The sequence below is a fragment of the Geotrypetes seraphini genome, chromosome 16 (genome assembly GCF_902459505.1).
Source record: "Geotrypetes seraphini chromosome 16, aGeoSer1.1, whole genome shotgun sequence".
In the NCBI taxonomy this organism is placed as follows: Eukaryota; Metazoa; Chordata; class Amphibia; order Gymnophiona; family Dermophiidae; genus Geotrypetes; species Geotrypetes seraphini.
The window spans coordinates 33,599,809-33,616,602 of record NC_047099.1 but is presented as its reverse complement, the minus strand read 5'-3'; the positions used below and the strand labels follow the sequence as shown (position 1 = coordinate 33,616,602).

Genomic DNA, 16,794 nt, shown 5'->3' with positions numbered 1-16,794 from the left:
GGAATGGATATTTTGTACATAAAATTATACCTTCTGGGCTGCCTGGCTTGTCCCTCTGTCTGTCCCTCAATGGCAACCCGGTAACTATTAATTTCTAACATTTTTATTGAAGGAATAAAGTAAATATACATTTATATAATACAAATGATTTCACACATTTTGAAAATTCTAATCCATATATTCTATTAAATACTATCATTCATCCAAATATTTTTATATGACAAATCCTAATCCCCACCTTCCGTTTCCCCCCCCCCCCTCCTTCCCATTCACCCTTCCCCCCCAGGATGGAAGGTGACAAAGACAGCCATGTTTTGAGATACTTTGAAGGCATGAAAAGTTTAAATGTAATTCATTAAGAATTAAACTTCGTGCTCTGAAAGTTTTTGAATATAGGGGGGTCCCAAATTTTTGGCATTGGAGGAACCAATTACATAGTGTACTTTTATTTGAGGTTTGGGATGTTCGTCGATCTAGACGAACTCGTCTTTTTTATGAAATTTTGGGGCTATGAACTTATTAAAATATGGAAAGTGGCCAGAACGAGAGGACTCAGTTTTGCAATCATGGCGGCCATTTTTAAAGCAGATCATCTGATGTTTTACAGTATAATAAAGAGTTCAGGTCCCCCCCAAATTAAACAGTATGCAAAAATAATAATTTCCCAATGATTAAGAACGGTCTCCTGAAAGAAAGGAGTAATCTCCCAATAAACAAAACCTTGATTTCTAAAAGGACTCAATTATCCCCTGATTAACCTGAGTCTCTGGGAGTAAATGATTCATCTCGTAACAGATTAAAGCAAAGCCTTGGGAACAATACACATATAGAGAAATTGTTCTCTTAGGCAACTGGAGGGCCAGAAATGATCTGGAGAAAGCATTATACTTAGAGTTACCATATGGCTCCAGAAAAAGGACAGATTGAGATATCCAGGTTTTACTTTCATTGAAAGCAATGGAAGTAAAACCTGGATGTCTCAATCCGTCCTCCTTTTCCTGGAGCCATATGGCAACCCTAATTATACTGATCCCGGTCCCCATCTCTACCAAGGTAGCCATATCTTGATCCATTCTCTTGTGATTTCCTGCACTGATTATTGCAATGCCCTCTACAAAGGCATTAAAAAAAAAAAAAACAACACAGAAATAAGAAGACACTGCAGTAAAAATTATATTTAACACAAAAAAATCTGATCATGTCGCCCTCCTTATACATAAAGCTCGCTGGTTACCAGTGGAACATAGAATCACTTACAAAATTATTTTGTTAACATTCAAAACCAGACAAAATAACCAACCCAAATTAATTAATAATCTTCTTATCCCTTATAATCCATCTAAGACTCTACGATCGATGGCCCAAAATCTTTCTATCCCGTCACTGAAATTTATAAATACAATGAGGTCTACCATTTTCTCCGTTAGCGCTCCTTCTCTTTGGAATAATATCCCAACCTACTTACGTGAAGAATCAGTTCTTAATAATTTCAAGATGAACTTAAAATTATTCCTCTTTCTTGATGCCTTCGAGACCTTCTAAAGGCAATTTAGCTTAATTTTATCTCTATTTGTTTTTTCCCTAAATGTTTTCTTTCACCTTGATTATTGTACTTCCTGCCCTCTTACCCTTTGTTCCTGTTTGTCTTTGTTTTAAATGGTCTTCGAATGTCATTGTTATTCCTGGTGATGCCCTGTCATCTTAAATTTGTATTTTTCTCAAACTTTGTTTTTACGATTTTGTGCACCGCCTAGAATGTTGATTGGCTGGTATACGAAATTTTATAATTTATAAGATTTTTTTTAAATTTATAGCATTTTTATTGAAGAAATCAGTAAATATACAATAATATAATACAATAAAATAGTCATTAAATTAAAATTCATCATAACAACATTTTATGACATATAACATTTTATTGAAGGAAATAGATTTCATTTCAAATAGAATTACAAATAACATATTTACATAAATATTTCTAACATTCCTTCAAAATAAATTTTGATATGACCCCAATCAACCCCCCCCCTATTACCCCTCAACTCCCTTCCCCCTTTCCTTCATTCCCCCCCTTTTCCCTTCCCCTTTTTAAGGTATAACATTTTATTGAAGGAATTATACAAATACACAAGTTTACAAAAATATGATACAAATTAACTCATAATAATTATATTCATAAAAATATTTGTCAAACAATGTTAAATAAACTTGAAACTGGTGGACAAAACCAGTCATGGATGTCAAAAATATAGGGGATAAATCTGCATGTGCTACTTCCATTCTATGCAAATCTATCTCATGCATATTCATTGTGGATATCTTGAAAACCTGATTGGCTAGGTGTGTCCTGAGGACTGGACTAGGGCACGAGAGATATTTGCACACATTGGAGGAAGTGCTTGTTAATACATCTCATCGGTGGCGCGGTAAAGGGAGGGGGCGGTATGCCCCGGGCGCTGTCGGTGCGGGTGCCAGCATCCATCTTCCTCTCTGCCCCACTCCTTCCCGATCTCCCTCCTGCTGCACGCATGCTCCCCTTCTCTTCCCTCACACCTCTTCCATTCTCCCAGCGCGAGTGGCATCATCAACTTGCTGCCCGTGTTGGTGTCGGCTCTCTATGATGTCACTTCCAGGTCCTGCACCCAGGAAATGATTGTCAGAGGGAGAGCCGACGGGACGCGGGCGGCCAGTTTGTAATGCTGCTCATGTCGGGAAAATTAAAACGGTGTTGAGGAAGGGGAGGGCGGGCGCACGTGGCCCGACCAGGAAGAGGCGGTCGGAGCAGACTACGAGAGATTTCCTTCACCTGCCGGCGCTCCAGCTGCCCTCTCCCGCCTCCCCTGCCTTTTGACACGGCTTTGAGGTGTGAGTTGAAAACCAGGAGCCGGCAACTCTGAGGGCTCCTGTTACGAAGGTGCGCTAGAGTTTTTAGCACACGCACAAAATTACCGCGCAAGCCGAAAATCTACCGCCTCCTAAAAAGGCGTCAAGGCCCTAGTGCACCTTTGTAAAAGGAGCCCTGAATGAAGTGAAGGAACAGAGAGATCAAAGTGTACAAACTGTGAGGACAAAAAACATTTCTTGAGTTTACATTCTGTTTCCCCCCCCCCCTCCCCCCTTGTCTTATGAATTCTTTTGGCAGCAAGGTGCAAAGTGCCAGATCAGGAAATTTCCTCAGTCTGAAAGAGAAAGAAACTGGAAGGCAGTGAGTGGGGCATGGCTGGCACACCCTAATATGCACAGGGAGAAGGTAAAGGTAGAACGCTGGCAGGGTGTTGCCCGAATGACGAGGAGGAACTACAGATCCTTGCATGCCACTGGGACGTGGGCCGGGGCAAAACCCAGGACTGGCTCAACCTGTCCCTTCCTGGGTGACCCAGAGAGCCAGCCGGTCAGCTCAAGCAGGTGAGAGCAAGCAAGGATTTTGTCCCACTGCCCCCCCCCCCCTGGAGGGGCACAAGAACAGGGTGAGCGGCGGCCGCCTTCCCCTCTCCCGGCAGAATTACTGGGAAAATTCTGACAGGGAGAACCTGTTCCCTGGGACAGAGAAAGTGCAAAGAGACAGAAGACAGGAAGCTTGAAAGGAACCAAGGAGAGGCAGATGGAGGGAAGTGAGGCACAGAAAGACCGATACAAACGCAGAGCCAGAGAGAGGAAGGAATATGTAGAGAGCAGTGAGACTGGCAGAAGAAAAGAGAGAGAGAGACAGGTACAGAAAGAAAGACTGATAGTGAGGAAAAGTCCCTTCGAGCAGGGACTGTCTCCTTCCTGACTCTGTAGAGCGCTGCGTACGTCTGGTAGCCCTATAGAAATAATTAATAGGAGTAGTAGAAGAAGGAAAAGCAGAGAGGGGCACTGAAAATGGGGGGGGGGGGGGGGAAGTTAGAGAAAGCAGGAGATGCCACCACTACGGTTGTAAGACTGGGAGCTGTACTTTGTCCTCTCCGTCACTCAGGAGCGGGAGAGAAAGCCTGATTGTGCCCCCAGTTTCTCTCACATTCTTTATTCCCCCCCTCCCCGTCTTTCTCAGGTTTCCTAAACACTCTCAGCTGAGGAAGTGACCTTCAAACTAGCTCCTCTCAGGGCCACCGAAACTTCTTCCAGCCTCGGTCAGTCCTGACGCCCGATGAGGTAACCTGAAATCAGGCCCCTGCGCTAGAGAATTGTTTCCGTCCCTGTCTATTGCTAATTATATCCCAGGCTCCTGTGCTGCCTGCACCAAAGTAATTCTGTGATCACAGAGAACTTCAGCGATGAGAAGAATTTTATAAGATTTTGGTGTCGATCAGAGCTAGATGGGAGGGACTCAGGAGAGAGCACGGAGGGAGGGAAGAGTCAGAACTGATGGTGGTGGTTTCAGGAGGTTCCCAGATAAGACGGGGGAGGGAGGGAGGGAGGAAGAAAGAAGGAAGAAAATAATCAGGAGAGGACTGGTAGAGGGAGTAGGATCCCTGATGAGAGCCAGATGGAAGGAGAGTCAGGAACAGGACTAATGAGGCAAAGGATTCATGATGAGGGCCAGAAGGGAGGGAATGAACGCCAAGATCTGTGCTTAAAGGCGCCGCGCTTAGCTCCCGCAGTCCTGGCCTGGGCAGAGGTAGGGTCATGGTGGCGGCAGCCTAAGGAAGGGAAGAAGAGAGAGATGCTGGCTACCTGGTGAGAGATAAGGAAGGTGATTACACTGGGCAACGGGGTCCACTTCTCATGGAGGAGCATCCCTGATGAGAACTGAACGTCAGGAGAGAGGCCTTGTAGAAGGAGAATCCCTGATTAGAACTAGAAATAAGAGAGTAAGGGGAAAGGCTTCACAAGGGGAGGAACCTCAGGCAGAGATCTCTGCAGGGCAGGGGAGGAGAGGATGAGGATTTCTGATGAGAGCACGAGGAGAGCAGGACAGTGCCTCCACGGTTCCATTAAATCTGTGCCTTGACTTTCTTTGTAGGGACACCTAGCGCCCTGGCCTCCTTTGCATCCACTTCTGCCATGAGGGCCTAAACGACACCACGCTGACACTCAGGGAAGGGGGTCATGGCCTACCCCGCAGGTCCCGCCAGCGCCCGGCCCTCAGCGGCACGGCCCCTGACCGACTTGGACTTCCGCTCGGCGATCCGCATCGAGGAAATAAACAAGCTGATTCAGGAACTGGGGAAATACGAGGCCCGGGATTACGACGACCAGCTGGCCCTGGAGGTGCACAGCGCCAAGGATTTCATTTTCTCCATGCTGGGTAAGGGCGGCAACCCTCCCCCACCCCCCTCCCGCTGTACCGCCTGATTAATGTCAGATCTGTGGTAGGCTTGGCACCTTTCCCCCACCCCCACCCCCCGAGAGATGCTTCTCTACTGTACGTCTGCCAATAAAGACATATGGGTCAATATCCGTAATAAATAGAGCGTATTTTGATGTTACATCATTTAGAATTTTATATTAAGTCAACTTGATTACTGCAATATTGCCTACTTAGCAATTTCTCAGAAGAATATGCAACGATTGCGAATGGGGCAAAATGCGGCGGTCAGGTTAATTTTTCAGTTGAAGAAATACGATCACGGTACACCTTCCTATCTAATCTAATCTAATCTAATCCTTAGGTTTGTATACCGCATCATCTCCACGTTCGTAGAACTCAACGCAGTTTACAGTAGGAGAAATAGGAAGGAACTACAACAGAGGGTTAGAGGTAGAAGTGTGAAGAAAATTTAGAGGACTTGGGATGCCAAGATATAAGAGTTTCCTTGATTCCTAAATTGGAGGGAGACTTACATTTTTTGAGAAAAGCCAGGTTTTCAGATGTTTGCGGAAAACTTGGAGAGAGCTCAAGTTCCGAAGAGGGGAGCTAAGGTTGTTCCAGAGCTCTTCATTGGTTGCCGATGGAGGCGCTTGCGAAGTTTACGTTGGGTTGTTTTTTGTTTTAAGATTTCTTGTGGTTTAGCTCCTAAATACGTAACTGAGCTTTTCTCTTTTGCAACCAACAGACGTAAAAGAAGCTCACACCTGAATTTTGGTTTTTCCGCCGGTCAGAAGATGTGAACTTAAAAAAAACGTCGTCAACATCTTTTTAAAAAAAATTATTGATTTTATATTCTTTTACATGTGAGATAAACAACACTTGAAAGGAAATCTAACAATTTAAAGAAGAAACAGATAATATAATTATATCATACTAGTGACTAGGGGCTCCTTTTACGAAGCCGCGTTAGCGGCTTTATCGCGCACACATTTTTAGCGTGCGCAAAACCCCCGCGCTAGCCGAAAAACTACCGCCTGCTCACGAGGAGGCGGGTAGCGGCTTGCAAATTAGCACGCTTCGTAAAAGGAGCCCTATAACTAAAGACCACGTCGAAGAGAGAGAAAGTCAATCACTTCCAAGGGAAGTTGGATTTCAGGAAATAATTCTAAATTAAACCAAATTACAGAGGACAGTGGGAATCAATTAATGGCCTGATTGGCAATTTCCACGGAAGTTTCTGGAATTCTTGTCGTTGCTTTACCTTCAAGGAAAGGGATCAGGCTCATAAAAAAATATATATATCTATTAGCTTGATATGTAATGCATCATTTACAAGGAAAGTGTAGCTGAAAGGTTGCTCCTAGGTTCAAAACAGATTGACGATAAGCCAGAAATTTCTTACGTCTGGCTTGCGTCCACTTAAGAAGGATATGGCAGCACTTGAGAGGGTCCAGAGGAGAGCGACACGAATGATTAAGGGCATGGAAAACCTTTCATACACTGAAAGGTTGGAGAAACTGGGGCTCTTTTCCCTGGAGAAGAGGAAACTTAGAGGGGATATGATAGAGACTTACAAGATCATGAAGGGCATAGAGAGAGTAGAGAGGGACAGAAAGAGAGAGAGACAGAGAGAAATAGAGAGAGAGAGAGAGAAAGGGAGAGACACAGAAAGAGAGAGAGATAGAGAAAGATTGGAGAAACTGGGTCCCTTTTCCCTGGAGAAGAGGAGACTTAGAGGGGATATGATAGAGACTTACAAGATCATGAAGGGCATAGAGAGAGTAGAGAGGGACAGATTCTTCAAACTTTCAAAACATAAAAGAACAAGAGGGCATTTGGAAAAGTTGAAAAGGGACAGATTCAAAACGAATGCTAGGAAGTTCTTCTTTACCCAGCGTGTGGTGGACACCTGGAATGCGCTTCCAGAGGACGTAATAGGGCAGAGTACGGTACTGGGGTTCAAGAAAGGATTGGACAATTTCCTGCTGGAAAAGGGGATAGAGGGGTATAGATAGAGGATGACTGCACAGGTCCTGGACCTGTTGGGCTGCCACGTGAGCGGACTGCTGGGCACGATGGACCTCGGGTCTGACCCAGCGGAGGCATTACTTATGTTCTTATGTAATATCTTTTTTCATATCGGGCAGCGTTATGGGGCAAAGATCTAGAACCATTGCTTCTGCTTACTGATACTTATGGGGAATTTAGGAGACATCCAAAAACATATCTGTTCTTGAAGTACTTAGGTAGCTGATTTGAAGAATTTTATCATGCAATAATCAGATATTTTTCGGGTTTTTTTTAGTTACTGGCGTTTACCTTTTTAGTTTTATTCAGTTTGTTGTATTTTGAACTATTGTAAACTGCAGAGAACTTTACGGCCTTGCGGTATATAAACTGTTATTATTAATAAAACAAAACAGAGAAAAATAATACCTTTTTTTTATCGGACTAACTTAATACATGGCTTTCGAAAGCAATGCTGTCTTCAAATCAGAAATCACCAAATGTTTGCAAACGTCAGTATGTTTACGTGAAACCTAAAAGCATTCCAGTGGCAGAAAGGGGCGGGTAAGGTGAGACACAGGGAGGGGTGGGTGGGTGACAAAGCAGTATAATATTATGGTTTATAATTTATTTATTTAATTACTTTTTATCCGACCTAAGTGGTTTTACATTCCGGTGGGCTCAACATCTATCTAGTGTACCTGGGGTAATGAGGGGCTTAAGTGACTTGCCCAGGGTCACAAGGGGCAGCGAGGGATTTGAACCCACAGCCTCAGGGTGCTGAGGCTGTAGCGCTAACCCCCTGTGCCACACACTCCCACTCATGGGATAGAAAATCCAGATCTTTGTTCGTCTCGTCTGGTAGGTGTCAAAATATCTCGTCATTTTGACTTCAAAGGTCCTACGTTCCTGGATTGTCTTCAAAACGTCCTTTTAATAGCCTCACCATAAAAGTCATTGATGCAGTGCTCAGGTTTTGTAAAGCGCTGTCCCACCGAGGGGACATCCTGGTTGGCATTGTGAAATTTTAATATGATTCTCGTCTATAGCCTCTGGCTTTTCTCTCCGATATAGCAAAAATATTCAGAAGCACTTATCCAGAAAACAGACCCTGCCTATAAATATCCTTACAGGACTGCTCCTACACTGTGCAGACAGTGCCAGAGTGGAATGTGGGTAGAGCCAGGGCATCCCCAGAACTTTGTGGCTTGGTGACTCTTTCTGTCCCATTTCCTCCCACCCTCATGTGCTGGAACTGTCTGGGGGGAAGGGGGAAGTTTTTAATCGGTCTGCATCTTACAGGTTGTTGTAGACCCTTTTTATAAATATCAAAGTACTCTGTTAATTTCAATGGGAAAAATAGGTGTTTATATACTGAATATATAACCGGCATTGACAGGGATTAAAGTAACACGAATTCAATTTCTCCTGTTCCTCCCTTCATTTCCTGTCTTGGGATGGATGAATGTTACATTACATTAGGGATTTGTTGTTTCCTCTGGGCCCCTCACAGTTTTAGGATGGGAATGCCGAGGTTATTTATACAAAGAATTGTCTTTTGTATAGATAGTAAATATGTCTCTTTCTCTCCCCCTCCTCACTGTTTCTTTTTCTCTCCTTTCTCTGTCTCTTTGTTCACCCCCCTCCCACACTTTAACATCTTTCTTCTGTATGTCCGCCCCTCCCCCTTTTCCCTGGAACAGGCCTCGTTCAGAAACAAGACCATCGCCTCCCCATCACGAACGAGTATCTTCTGCTCTCAGGGGGTGCCCGTGAAGGGGCCCTTGATATGGATCCTTACAACTTAGGGGACTATGCCTGGGGCCCTGAATATGACCTGGACTTCACCCTACTGGTGCCGGCCTTCAGACTTCACGATCGGAACCAGCCCATAGCCTTGGACATGCGTAACTGTGATGCTGGCCATACCTGGCTCAGCCTCCGTCTCTTCGACTCAGCCACCCTGGCCAAGTGGGGGGAACTGTGCTGTGGAACGGACACCATGACCGACGCCGACTCTGGCCTGTACCTCTCGCCAGCCAAAGTCGCCAACTGGTTTTTCAGTATGGTTGCCACAGCGATCGAGGAGATCCGGAACCACCCACGTAGGGGGCTTCCCAAGGTAGAGCGTGTGGAGAGGAATGGCAGCGTAACCACTTTACTGCTGACGGCTGGAACCTGCCGGATACTGTATGACCTCGTCCCGGTAGTATCCTTCAAGGGATGGCCAGCTGTGGCCCAAGCCTGGCCAAGCTGGAGCCACTTCTGGGATGGGAAGGTGACAGAGGAGGCGGCCATCGGAGGCTTCTACCTTCTTCCTGCTTGTTCCCGCAGTGGCAGGGGAGACACGGAGAGGGAATGGCGACTTTGCTTCTCCCGTACTGAGGTCCAGCTGAAAAAGTGTATCCCAGTTCCTCTTCTTCAGGCCTTCCAAGCCTGCAGGGCTGTCCTCCGACTCCTTTCCCAGCCCCGGGCCTTGGGTCCCTACCACCTCTGGACTCTTATGCTCTGGGCCTGTGACCGACTGCCCATCAGTTTCCTGTGGCAGGAGGAGAATTCAGCCCATTTCTTTCTGGGTCTCTTGGATGAGCTCTTGCACTGTCTGATTAACAAGTCCTGTCCAAATTACTTCTTACCCCATTGCAATCTGTTGGAACATGTGCAGGACACCATGGTGTTGCTGCTCGCCCGCAAACTATCCGGGGCCCGGGCCGAGCCAGCTGAACACCTGCAGACAGCAGTGGAGCAGGCCAAGGCCGCAGTGAGGCTGGGGCAGGGGAAGGCAGGACAGACTGCCCTGGAAGGGGAGGAAGAGGAGGAAAAAAGCCGCTTGGCTGAAAAAATTCAGCAGCTGGTAACAGAAAACCAAGGGAAGTCCATTTCAGTGTACCTGAATCCAGAGGATGTCTCCAAACCTCACTTCCGTGTCGACCAGAAGTTCTTCTGAGGCCATGGAAGGTGAGGAACGAATTCCAGAGGTAGCTCTTGGATTGGCCAGGATAGTTGCTGCTCCCAGCTCCATGGTGCCTCAGACTCAGCTCAGCAAGTGAGATATTTTAGCTGAGTCTCCACCAGCAACTTGGTGTGGTATTTCTCTGGGGACTTCAAGGAACTTCATGCCATACCTGGGAGTTTTACTTCTGCAAAATGGAGCTGGCTTTGTTTTCTAATTTTCACTTTCTGATTCTCATGTATGGTTGGTGCCAGGGAGCTGGGATCAGATGTAATTGGGCGGGGAGGGCTCCAGTCTTGGTTTTGCCTTCCATTCAGCTTGGGAATTAACATTTAGAAAAAGCTGGAAAGGAGAATTAATTGTTATGCTACTGGGTAATATGCTTATCCAATAATTCAGAACTTCCAAGGCATGCTTTGGCCTGGTACGTCACCTATTGTTCAGTATAATCAGTGGTGAAGTAACGGGGAGGGGGGGAGGAGTGCGGACCGCCCTGGGTGCTATCTTGAAGGGGGTGCCAGCACATCTTCTCCCCCACGCCACGCTCGCGCCTTCCCTTCCCTGCCCCCTGTACCTCTTTAAAATCTTCACTAGGTGGCTGCTCGGGCTGGCCTGGCTCCCTCTGAAATCACTTCCGGGTCGTGGGGGCCAGGAAGTGACATCAGAGGGAAAGCCAGCATGAGCAGCAGGCCAGAGAAGCTGCCCGCACTGGTGAAAATTTAAAGATGGGCGGGGTGGGGAAGGGAGGGTGCAAGTGTGGCACGGAAAGAGCAGGGGGCTGAGAGTGTGCCGGGGGGGGGGGGAACACCTCACACCCTCGCTACGTCACTGCATATAATGGAGGCAGCAGGTGGGCATGCAGATCTTTTCAATGCATATTTATTAGGGATTTCTTGAAGACCTGACCAAGGCAATTGCGCTTATGGATGAGAGTCATGGAGAGTGGTTTTGTATATACTCCCCCAAAATTTGCGGGGGTTCCTTTCCAGGAACCCCCGCAAATTTTAAAAAAACCGTGAATACGGTTTTTCAGCTGATCAAAGGCAGGAGAAGGCAGCTTGGATGCTGGCGGGCTCTTAAACTGTACTCACGAAGCCAGGCACATTTTCTGACTGCCTCTTCCTGGTACTAAAGTCATGGTTGCATTCACCAGGAGGATTCGGTGAGCCGCACTCCTTACCTGCTGCTTCCTTCTCTGCAATCAGAACCATTCAGGGCTCCATTTATGGGAGTTTAAAATGTACCCAGGTTACAATCAGGGATCTAAAGTGCTTCTTTGCCCAGCAGCCAGCAACAGCCTCGGCACCCTAAGGTTGTGGGTTCAAGTCCCGGGCTGCTCCTTGTGACCATGAGCAAGTCACTTAATCCTCCCCTGCCCCAGGTGCATTAGGTAGATTGGGAGCCCACAGGGACAGACAGGGGAAAATGCTAGAAGGGCCTGTATGGAAACCGCTTTGAATGCGGTTGAAAAACTACAAAATGGCAAGGTCCAAGTTTCATTTTTTTTAATTGGAATTTTAAGATATGAAATATAACACTAATTAAATAAATATAATAAAAATGAAATTTTACAGTACAGATAATACATACATATTAAACACAGATGCATAAAGGATAACCGAGTATCTATGTACGGTAATTTATAACATTTTATTGAAGAAATCTTAGCCAATAATTTAGCTTCATAACAAAGCAAGGAAATCGGCCTATAAGATTCCACTTTGTTAGGATCCTTACCAGATTTTGGAAAAACAATTATATGAGCCTGACGAAGCATCTATGAAGCCATATAAAAACAATTCCTATGGAGACCAAGATATTAAGGTATAACTAATCTCACACTATGAAAAACATTACAGTTAAATATTGTACCAATGTATAAACCAGTTGAAATGTAGCCAAAATTCAGGCCTGAAAAGAAATATTTGTTATTGGTGACCACATTTTATTAGTTTTAAAGCTCTTATTAGCGAGGGAATTAGCTTTGCATTCATAATTATGAATCATCAGGACCGTAGCCCACCAAAAACAGGTATTTAATAGTTGGGCGGATTTCCAGGGTGGTAAAATCATTTATAAAGTAATAGCTATTAGAACGTCAAACAACTTGAAATACCTTTTATCTAGAGCAGGGGTGTCAAAGTCCCTCCTCGAGAGCCGCAATCCGGTCGGGTTTTCAGGATTTCCGCAATGAATACGCATGAGATCTATTAGCATGCAATGAGAGCAGTGCATGCAAATGGTTCATAGACAACTCGGCGAAAGACAAAGGCGCGCGCCGACAACTGAGCGTAAGATGGAGGCGCGCGCCGAAGAAAATTACAGTTTTTCGGGGCTCCGACAGGGGGTTTTGTTGGGTAGCCCCCCCCAGTTTACTTAATAGAGATCGCGCCGGCATTGTGGGGGGTTTGGGGGGTTGTAACCCTCCACATTTTACTGTAAACTTAACTTTTCCCCTAAAAACAGGGAAAAAGTGAAGTTTTCAGTAAAATGTGGGGGGTTACAACCCCCCACACCCCCCACAACGCGGCGCGATCTCGCCCCCCCCCGTCGGAGCCGTAAAAACAGTAATTTTTTTGCGGTGCGCGCCTCCACGCTACGCTCAATTGTCTGCGCGCGCCTTTGTCCCGGCACGTTTTTGACCTGACACCCATGCAAATAGATCTCATGCATATTCACTGGGGAAATCCTGAAAACCCAACCGGATTGCGGCCCTCGAAGAGGTACTTTGACACCCCTGATTATCAGGCAAAGCAAGTTTCCAAATTTCTTAAAAATGTGTTATACCACCTTTTCATACATTTCAAGGTGGTTGTACGATAGAATCAAAAGGGAAACAAAGAATAGGCCACAATAAACTAACAAAAAAAACATCAGTTCAAGAGAACGAGACAGACAATGACAAAAAATAAATAAATTGGTACGAGGGGGAGAGGGGAGACTTACAATATAATTAAGAAAAGAGAAGGTAGAAAGAAAACCCAAAAGGAAGGGGAGACAACGCGTTAGTCCTAGGTAATGGACTATATATAAAGTTTTAAAAAGTCCTTACAAGGACAGTTTTAGACTTGGGATGCTTCTTTAAAAAGGAACCTTTTCAAAGTGGATTTGAATTTAAAGAGTTTGGATTCGAATTCCAGAGGGAGGGAGCAACTACGGAAAATACAGAATTTCTCCTGGCATTAATATGTCTGAGCGATGGGATGGCCAACAAATTTTCCTTTCCCTTAATCCTGCCCTAATAGAGAAATAAAGGGAGCTGCCTGGATGTGAGAATTAGAGGGTGCAGTTGTATAGAATAGCCACAGGGTGGCAGCACATGACAGGGGACACCCCCCCCTCCCCACCCCCCCCTCCCAGCTCCATCAACATCCTTGTAGTTTAGTTAAGGGTATGTTACTGCAGAGGCAGGATTTGTAGGTGTGCAATGCTGACCACACCCTTCTTGTAACCCTTTGTCCCCACTGCTGCAATCCTGTCTTTTCCTGTCTCCCTGACTGCTTGGCTCTCTCGGTGCCTTTGGATTTCTCTTGGCGTGCAAAAGTCTTGCAAAAAAGATTTCCATATTAATAATACAGACCGGGGGATATCACAGATCCTGGCCTGGGAAACCATATCCTGGGGTTTTAAGTATGGATTTGGCATCTGCAGGCCAGAAGAATTTAAAATGAGTGGTTTAAAAGAGCAAGTGGGTGGGGGGGAGAGAGAGAGGGAGAAAAATTACAAGAGACTCCAGCAATATGCAAAGTGTGTAAGCACTGCAGCGCCTAGAGAAATTGTGTGATTTTGCTACAGATAAATTGATTAAGGACTGCGAGTACAATAGTTAATTGATTGAGGGGAACCCCCCCCCCACCAAAAAAACCTCAGAGACATCCAGAAATGAGAGGTGGTATTTTAAAGCAAGGAGCTGCTAGGAGCTTCTCTCTGAGTCCTCTGTCAAAAGAATTTGGGTTAAGTGTATTTCAAATTGTCTCTCAGTTGCAAACTCATAGAGGTCTATTAATTTTATTAACCTTTTGCTTCTCTATCAAATGATGCCAGACCTGAGAGGAGTGTCTCCCTCTTTCTTTCACCCTAGGATCCCTTGCACCCTCTGCATTTGGCTGGAGTCTCCTTTGCTATTTTTAATCTCCTGTAGAAAGTGAGGGGGGGGGGGTTTGACTTGTAAAAAGTGATCCGGTGCTGGACATGCTGCTCCTTTGTGAGGCCGGGTCCCCAGGTGGTTCAGAGACACGCTCTCCTCTGCCTGCCTACTGCCGCATCCTCACAGTTCTCACCTGCCAGAGATGCTGTGCTGACAAAGTCATCACACAATCAAGGAAGACAGTGCAAGCGTTTTCTTGGCTGTCTCCCTCAAGATCTTAAAGCTTCGCTCTCTCTTTCGCTTTTTCCATGCACCAAATCCCTTTAATCTCTCTCTTTCACTGGCTCTTTCTTCCTGTCCATCTACCCCCCCCCCCTCCTTGGTTTTCTTTGCCCCTATTTCACTCTCCCTCTGGCTCTCTTCCTGGCCTGGTTTTATACCCATTTACCCCCCACCCCCTGCTGCTATGAGCTGGAAAGAATCCTCAGATAGGGGTATCCAAGGTCAGGTGGAGGACACTTTGAAAGAGGGGGAGGAGATGTGTCATTCATGATCAATAAAGACTCCGTTCTTGCGCACATCCTGGGTTTTTGGGTTTTTTTATCCTTTTTTGGCATTTGCAGGAAAATTGTATTGAGAATTAACTTGACATTCAGTTAAAGCACCCGGAGCATTTCACCAGTCATACTGCTGGTCTAGAGTCGTCAAGCTGGGGGAACCGCAGAACACTGTCTCTTTCTACCAGTGAGGTGGGGGAGGAAGAGACTGGTGGACTGTGCCCTTGTGGCAAGATTGTTGGGGGACAGAATAAGCAAAAAGCTGGGGCTGAAGGGCACTGACCTCCTCCAGAAGAAGAATATATGAGGCCTGGGCAGGTGGGGACCTCACCGGAGCTGTGGAGGAGAGGCCTAGTGGTTAGAGCAACTGTCTCAGCACCCTGAGGTTGTAAGTTTGATTCCCACTGCTGCTCCTTGGGACTCTGGGCAAAGTCACTTAACACTTCATAGCCCCAGGCACAAAATAAGTACTGTGCCTGTCTAAATTATGTAAACGGCTTTGATTGTAATCACACAGAAAAAGCAGTGTTTCATGTCAGGTCCCCTTTAAGTGAGGGCTTCCAACCTCGGCCCTCACCAGGTTGGGTTTTCAGGACTTCCCCAATGAATATGCATGAGATCTATTTGCATACAATGGAAGCAGTGTATGTATTTAGATCTCGTATAAGTTCACTGGGGAAAATCCTGAAAACCCGACTGGATTGTGGCCCTCGAGGCCCGACGTTGGGCAACCCTGCCTTTACTATTTATTTTAAAAATGTATTTATTTAAAAGATTTCTTACCCACTTATACCTAAGCGGCTTACAGAAATACAGTCCAGTTACTGTACAAAACTAGGCCAGTTACTGGGCAGACTTGTACGGTCTGCGTCTGTGCATGGCCGTTTGGAGGAGGATGGGCAGGGGAGGGCTTCAATGGCTGGGAGGGTGTAGATGGGCTGGAGTAAGTCTTAACAGAGATTTCGGCAGTTGGAACCCAAGCACAGTACCGGGTAAAGCTTTGGATTCTCGCCCAGAAATAGCTAAGAAGAAAAAAAAAAAAAATTTAAATTGAATCAGGTTGGGCAGACTGGATGGACCATTCGGGTCTTTATCTGCCGTCATCTACTATGTTACTATGTTATGTTACAGTCATAATAGTAAGACATACATACAAGTAACATGCAATAATGTCTATCTCCGTACAATTAAATCCATTCATTTAAACACCTCCCCATCCAATAATGTTATTATCTCCATAAAATATATAAAATTGTAACTAATGCAGGCATAAGGAGGCAGGGCACGTCAACTCAAGAGATAAAGCAGAGAAACAGCAAAGCTGGTACTGGTATATCATGTGCTGAAATGGGCCATGGCAAAGGTCTCTCTGCCCCCACATCCTGCCCCCTGCAGCATGAGAAGGAGCAGAGAACTGGGTATTCACGATGGCACTTTCGTGTCATCAGGCCAGACCACTTCCCTTTGCTCTCAGTGCTTGATATAATGGATTCAGGGCTAGATTCACTAAACTTACCGATCCCGTAACGACGATCGCAAAACCAGTTTTACTGGTTTCGCAATCGTTCCCCCCACCCGATTCGCTAAACAGCTTCCCGAACAATCGCCTACCCGATCCAATCCACCCAGGCGAATGAGGGCAAAACGGCGTGCAAAAAAGTAGTTCGCCATCGATTCACTAAGCAGAAGAAGAAACGCCGATTGGGTTTGCCGATCCGAAAAGAAGCGGCTGCTGAGGATCTCTCCGACCCTCTTCCACCCTGAAATATCAGTATCGCGGTTCCAACCCCATATAAAACAATCATTAAGATAAACTTTATTCACTTATCTCGCTCCAGGTTCCAAAAATAGATGCCACATAGCCATGTTTCGCCTAGGGCTGCATCAGGTGCATAACAGAACCATGCAAATATATATGCATATAAAAATCTATTAGTAAAATCATAAAATCATCATTTAA

The 16,794-nt window shown here is 45.6% G+C and overlaps 1 protein-coding gene across 4 annotated transcripts; it reads left to right on the top strand.

Moving 5' to 3' along the window:
• Nucleotides 1-3,228: 3,228 nt before the first annotated feature.
• On the top strand, nucleotides 3,229-12,414 carry TMEM102 (transmembrane protein 102). 4 transcript variants are annotated; one of them, XM_033925667.1, is made up of 3 exons: nucleotides 3,229-3,405; nucleotides 4,943-5,227; nucleotides 8,941-12,414. In XM_033925667.1, exons 2-3 carry the CDS (start codon nucleotides 5,029-5,031, stop codon nucleotides 10,182-10,184), a joined length of 1,443 nt encoding a protein of 480 aa, XP_033781558.1. In that variant the 5' UTR covers nucleotides 3,229-3,405; nucleotides 4,943-5,028; the 3' UTR covers nucleotides 10,185-12,414. The 4 variants fall into 4 exon arrangements, with proteins under 4 accessions (XP_033781558.1, XP_033781561.1, XP_033781560.1 ...); XM_033925670.1 differs by having other exon boundaries at nucleotides 3,401-3,467; XM_033925669.1 differs by lacking the exon at nucleotides 3,229-3,405 and adding an exon at nucleotides 4,012-4,131.
• Nucleotides 12,415-16,794: the final 4,380 nt, after the last annotated feature.

What these genes read in the sequence shown, in the direction of transcription:
- TMEM102 (XM_033925667.1), top strand. Translation starts at nt 5,029, where the DNA reads ATGGCCTACCCCGCAGGTCCCGCCAGCGCCCGGCCCTCAGCGGCACGG. An exon ending in TTTCATTTTCTCCATGCTGG is followed by an intron (nt 5,228 to 8,940) that starts GTAAGGGCGGCA and finishes TCCCTGGAACAG; the next exon opens with GCCTCGTTCAGAAACAAGAC.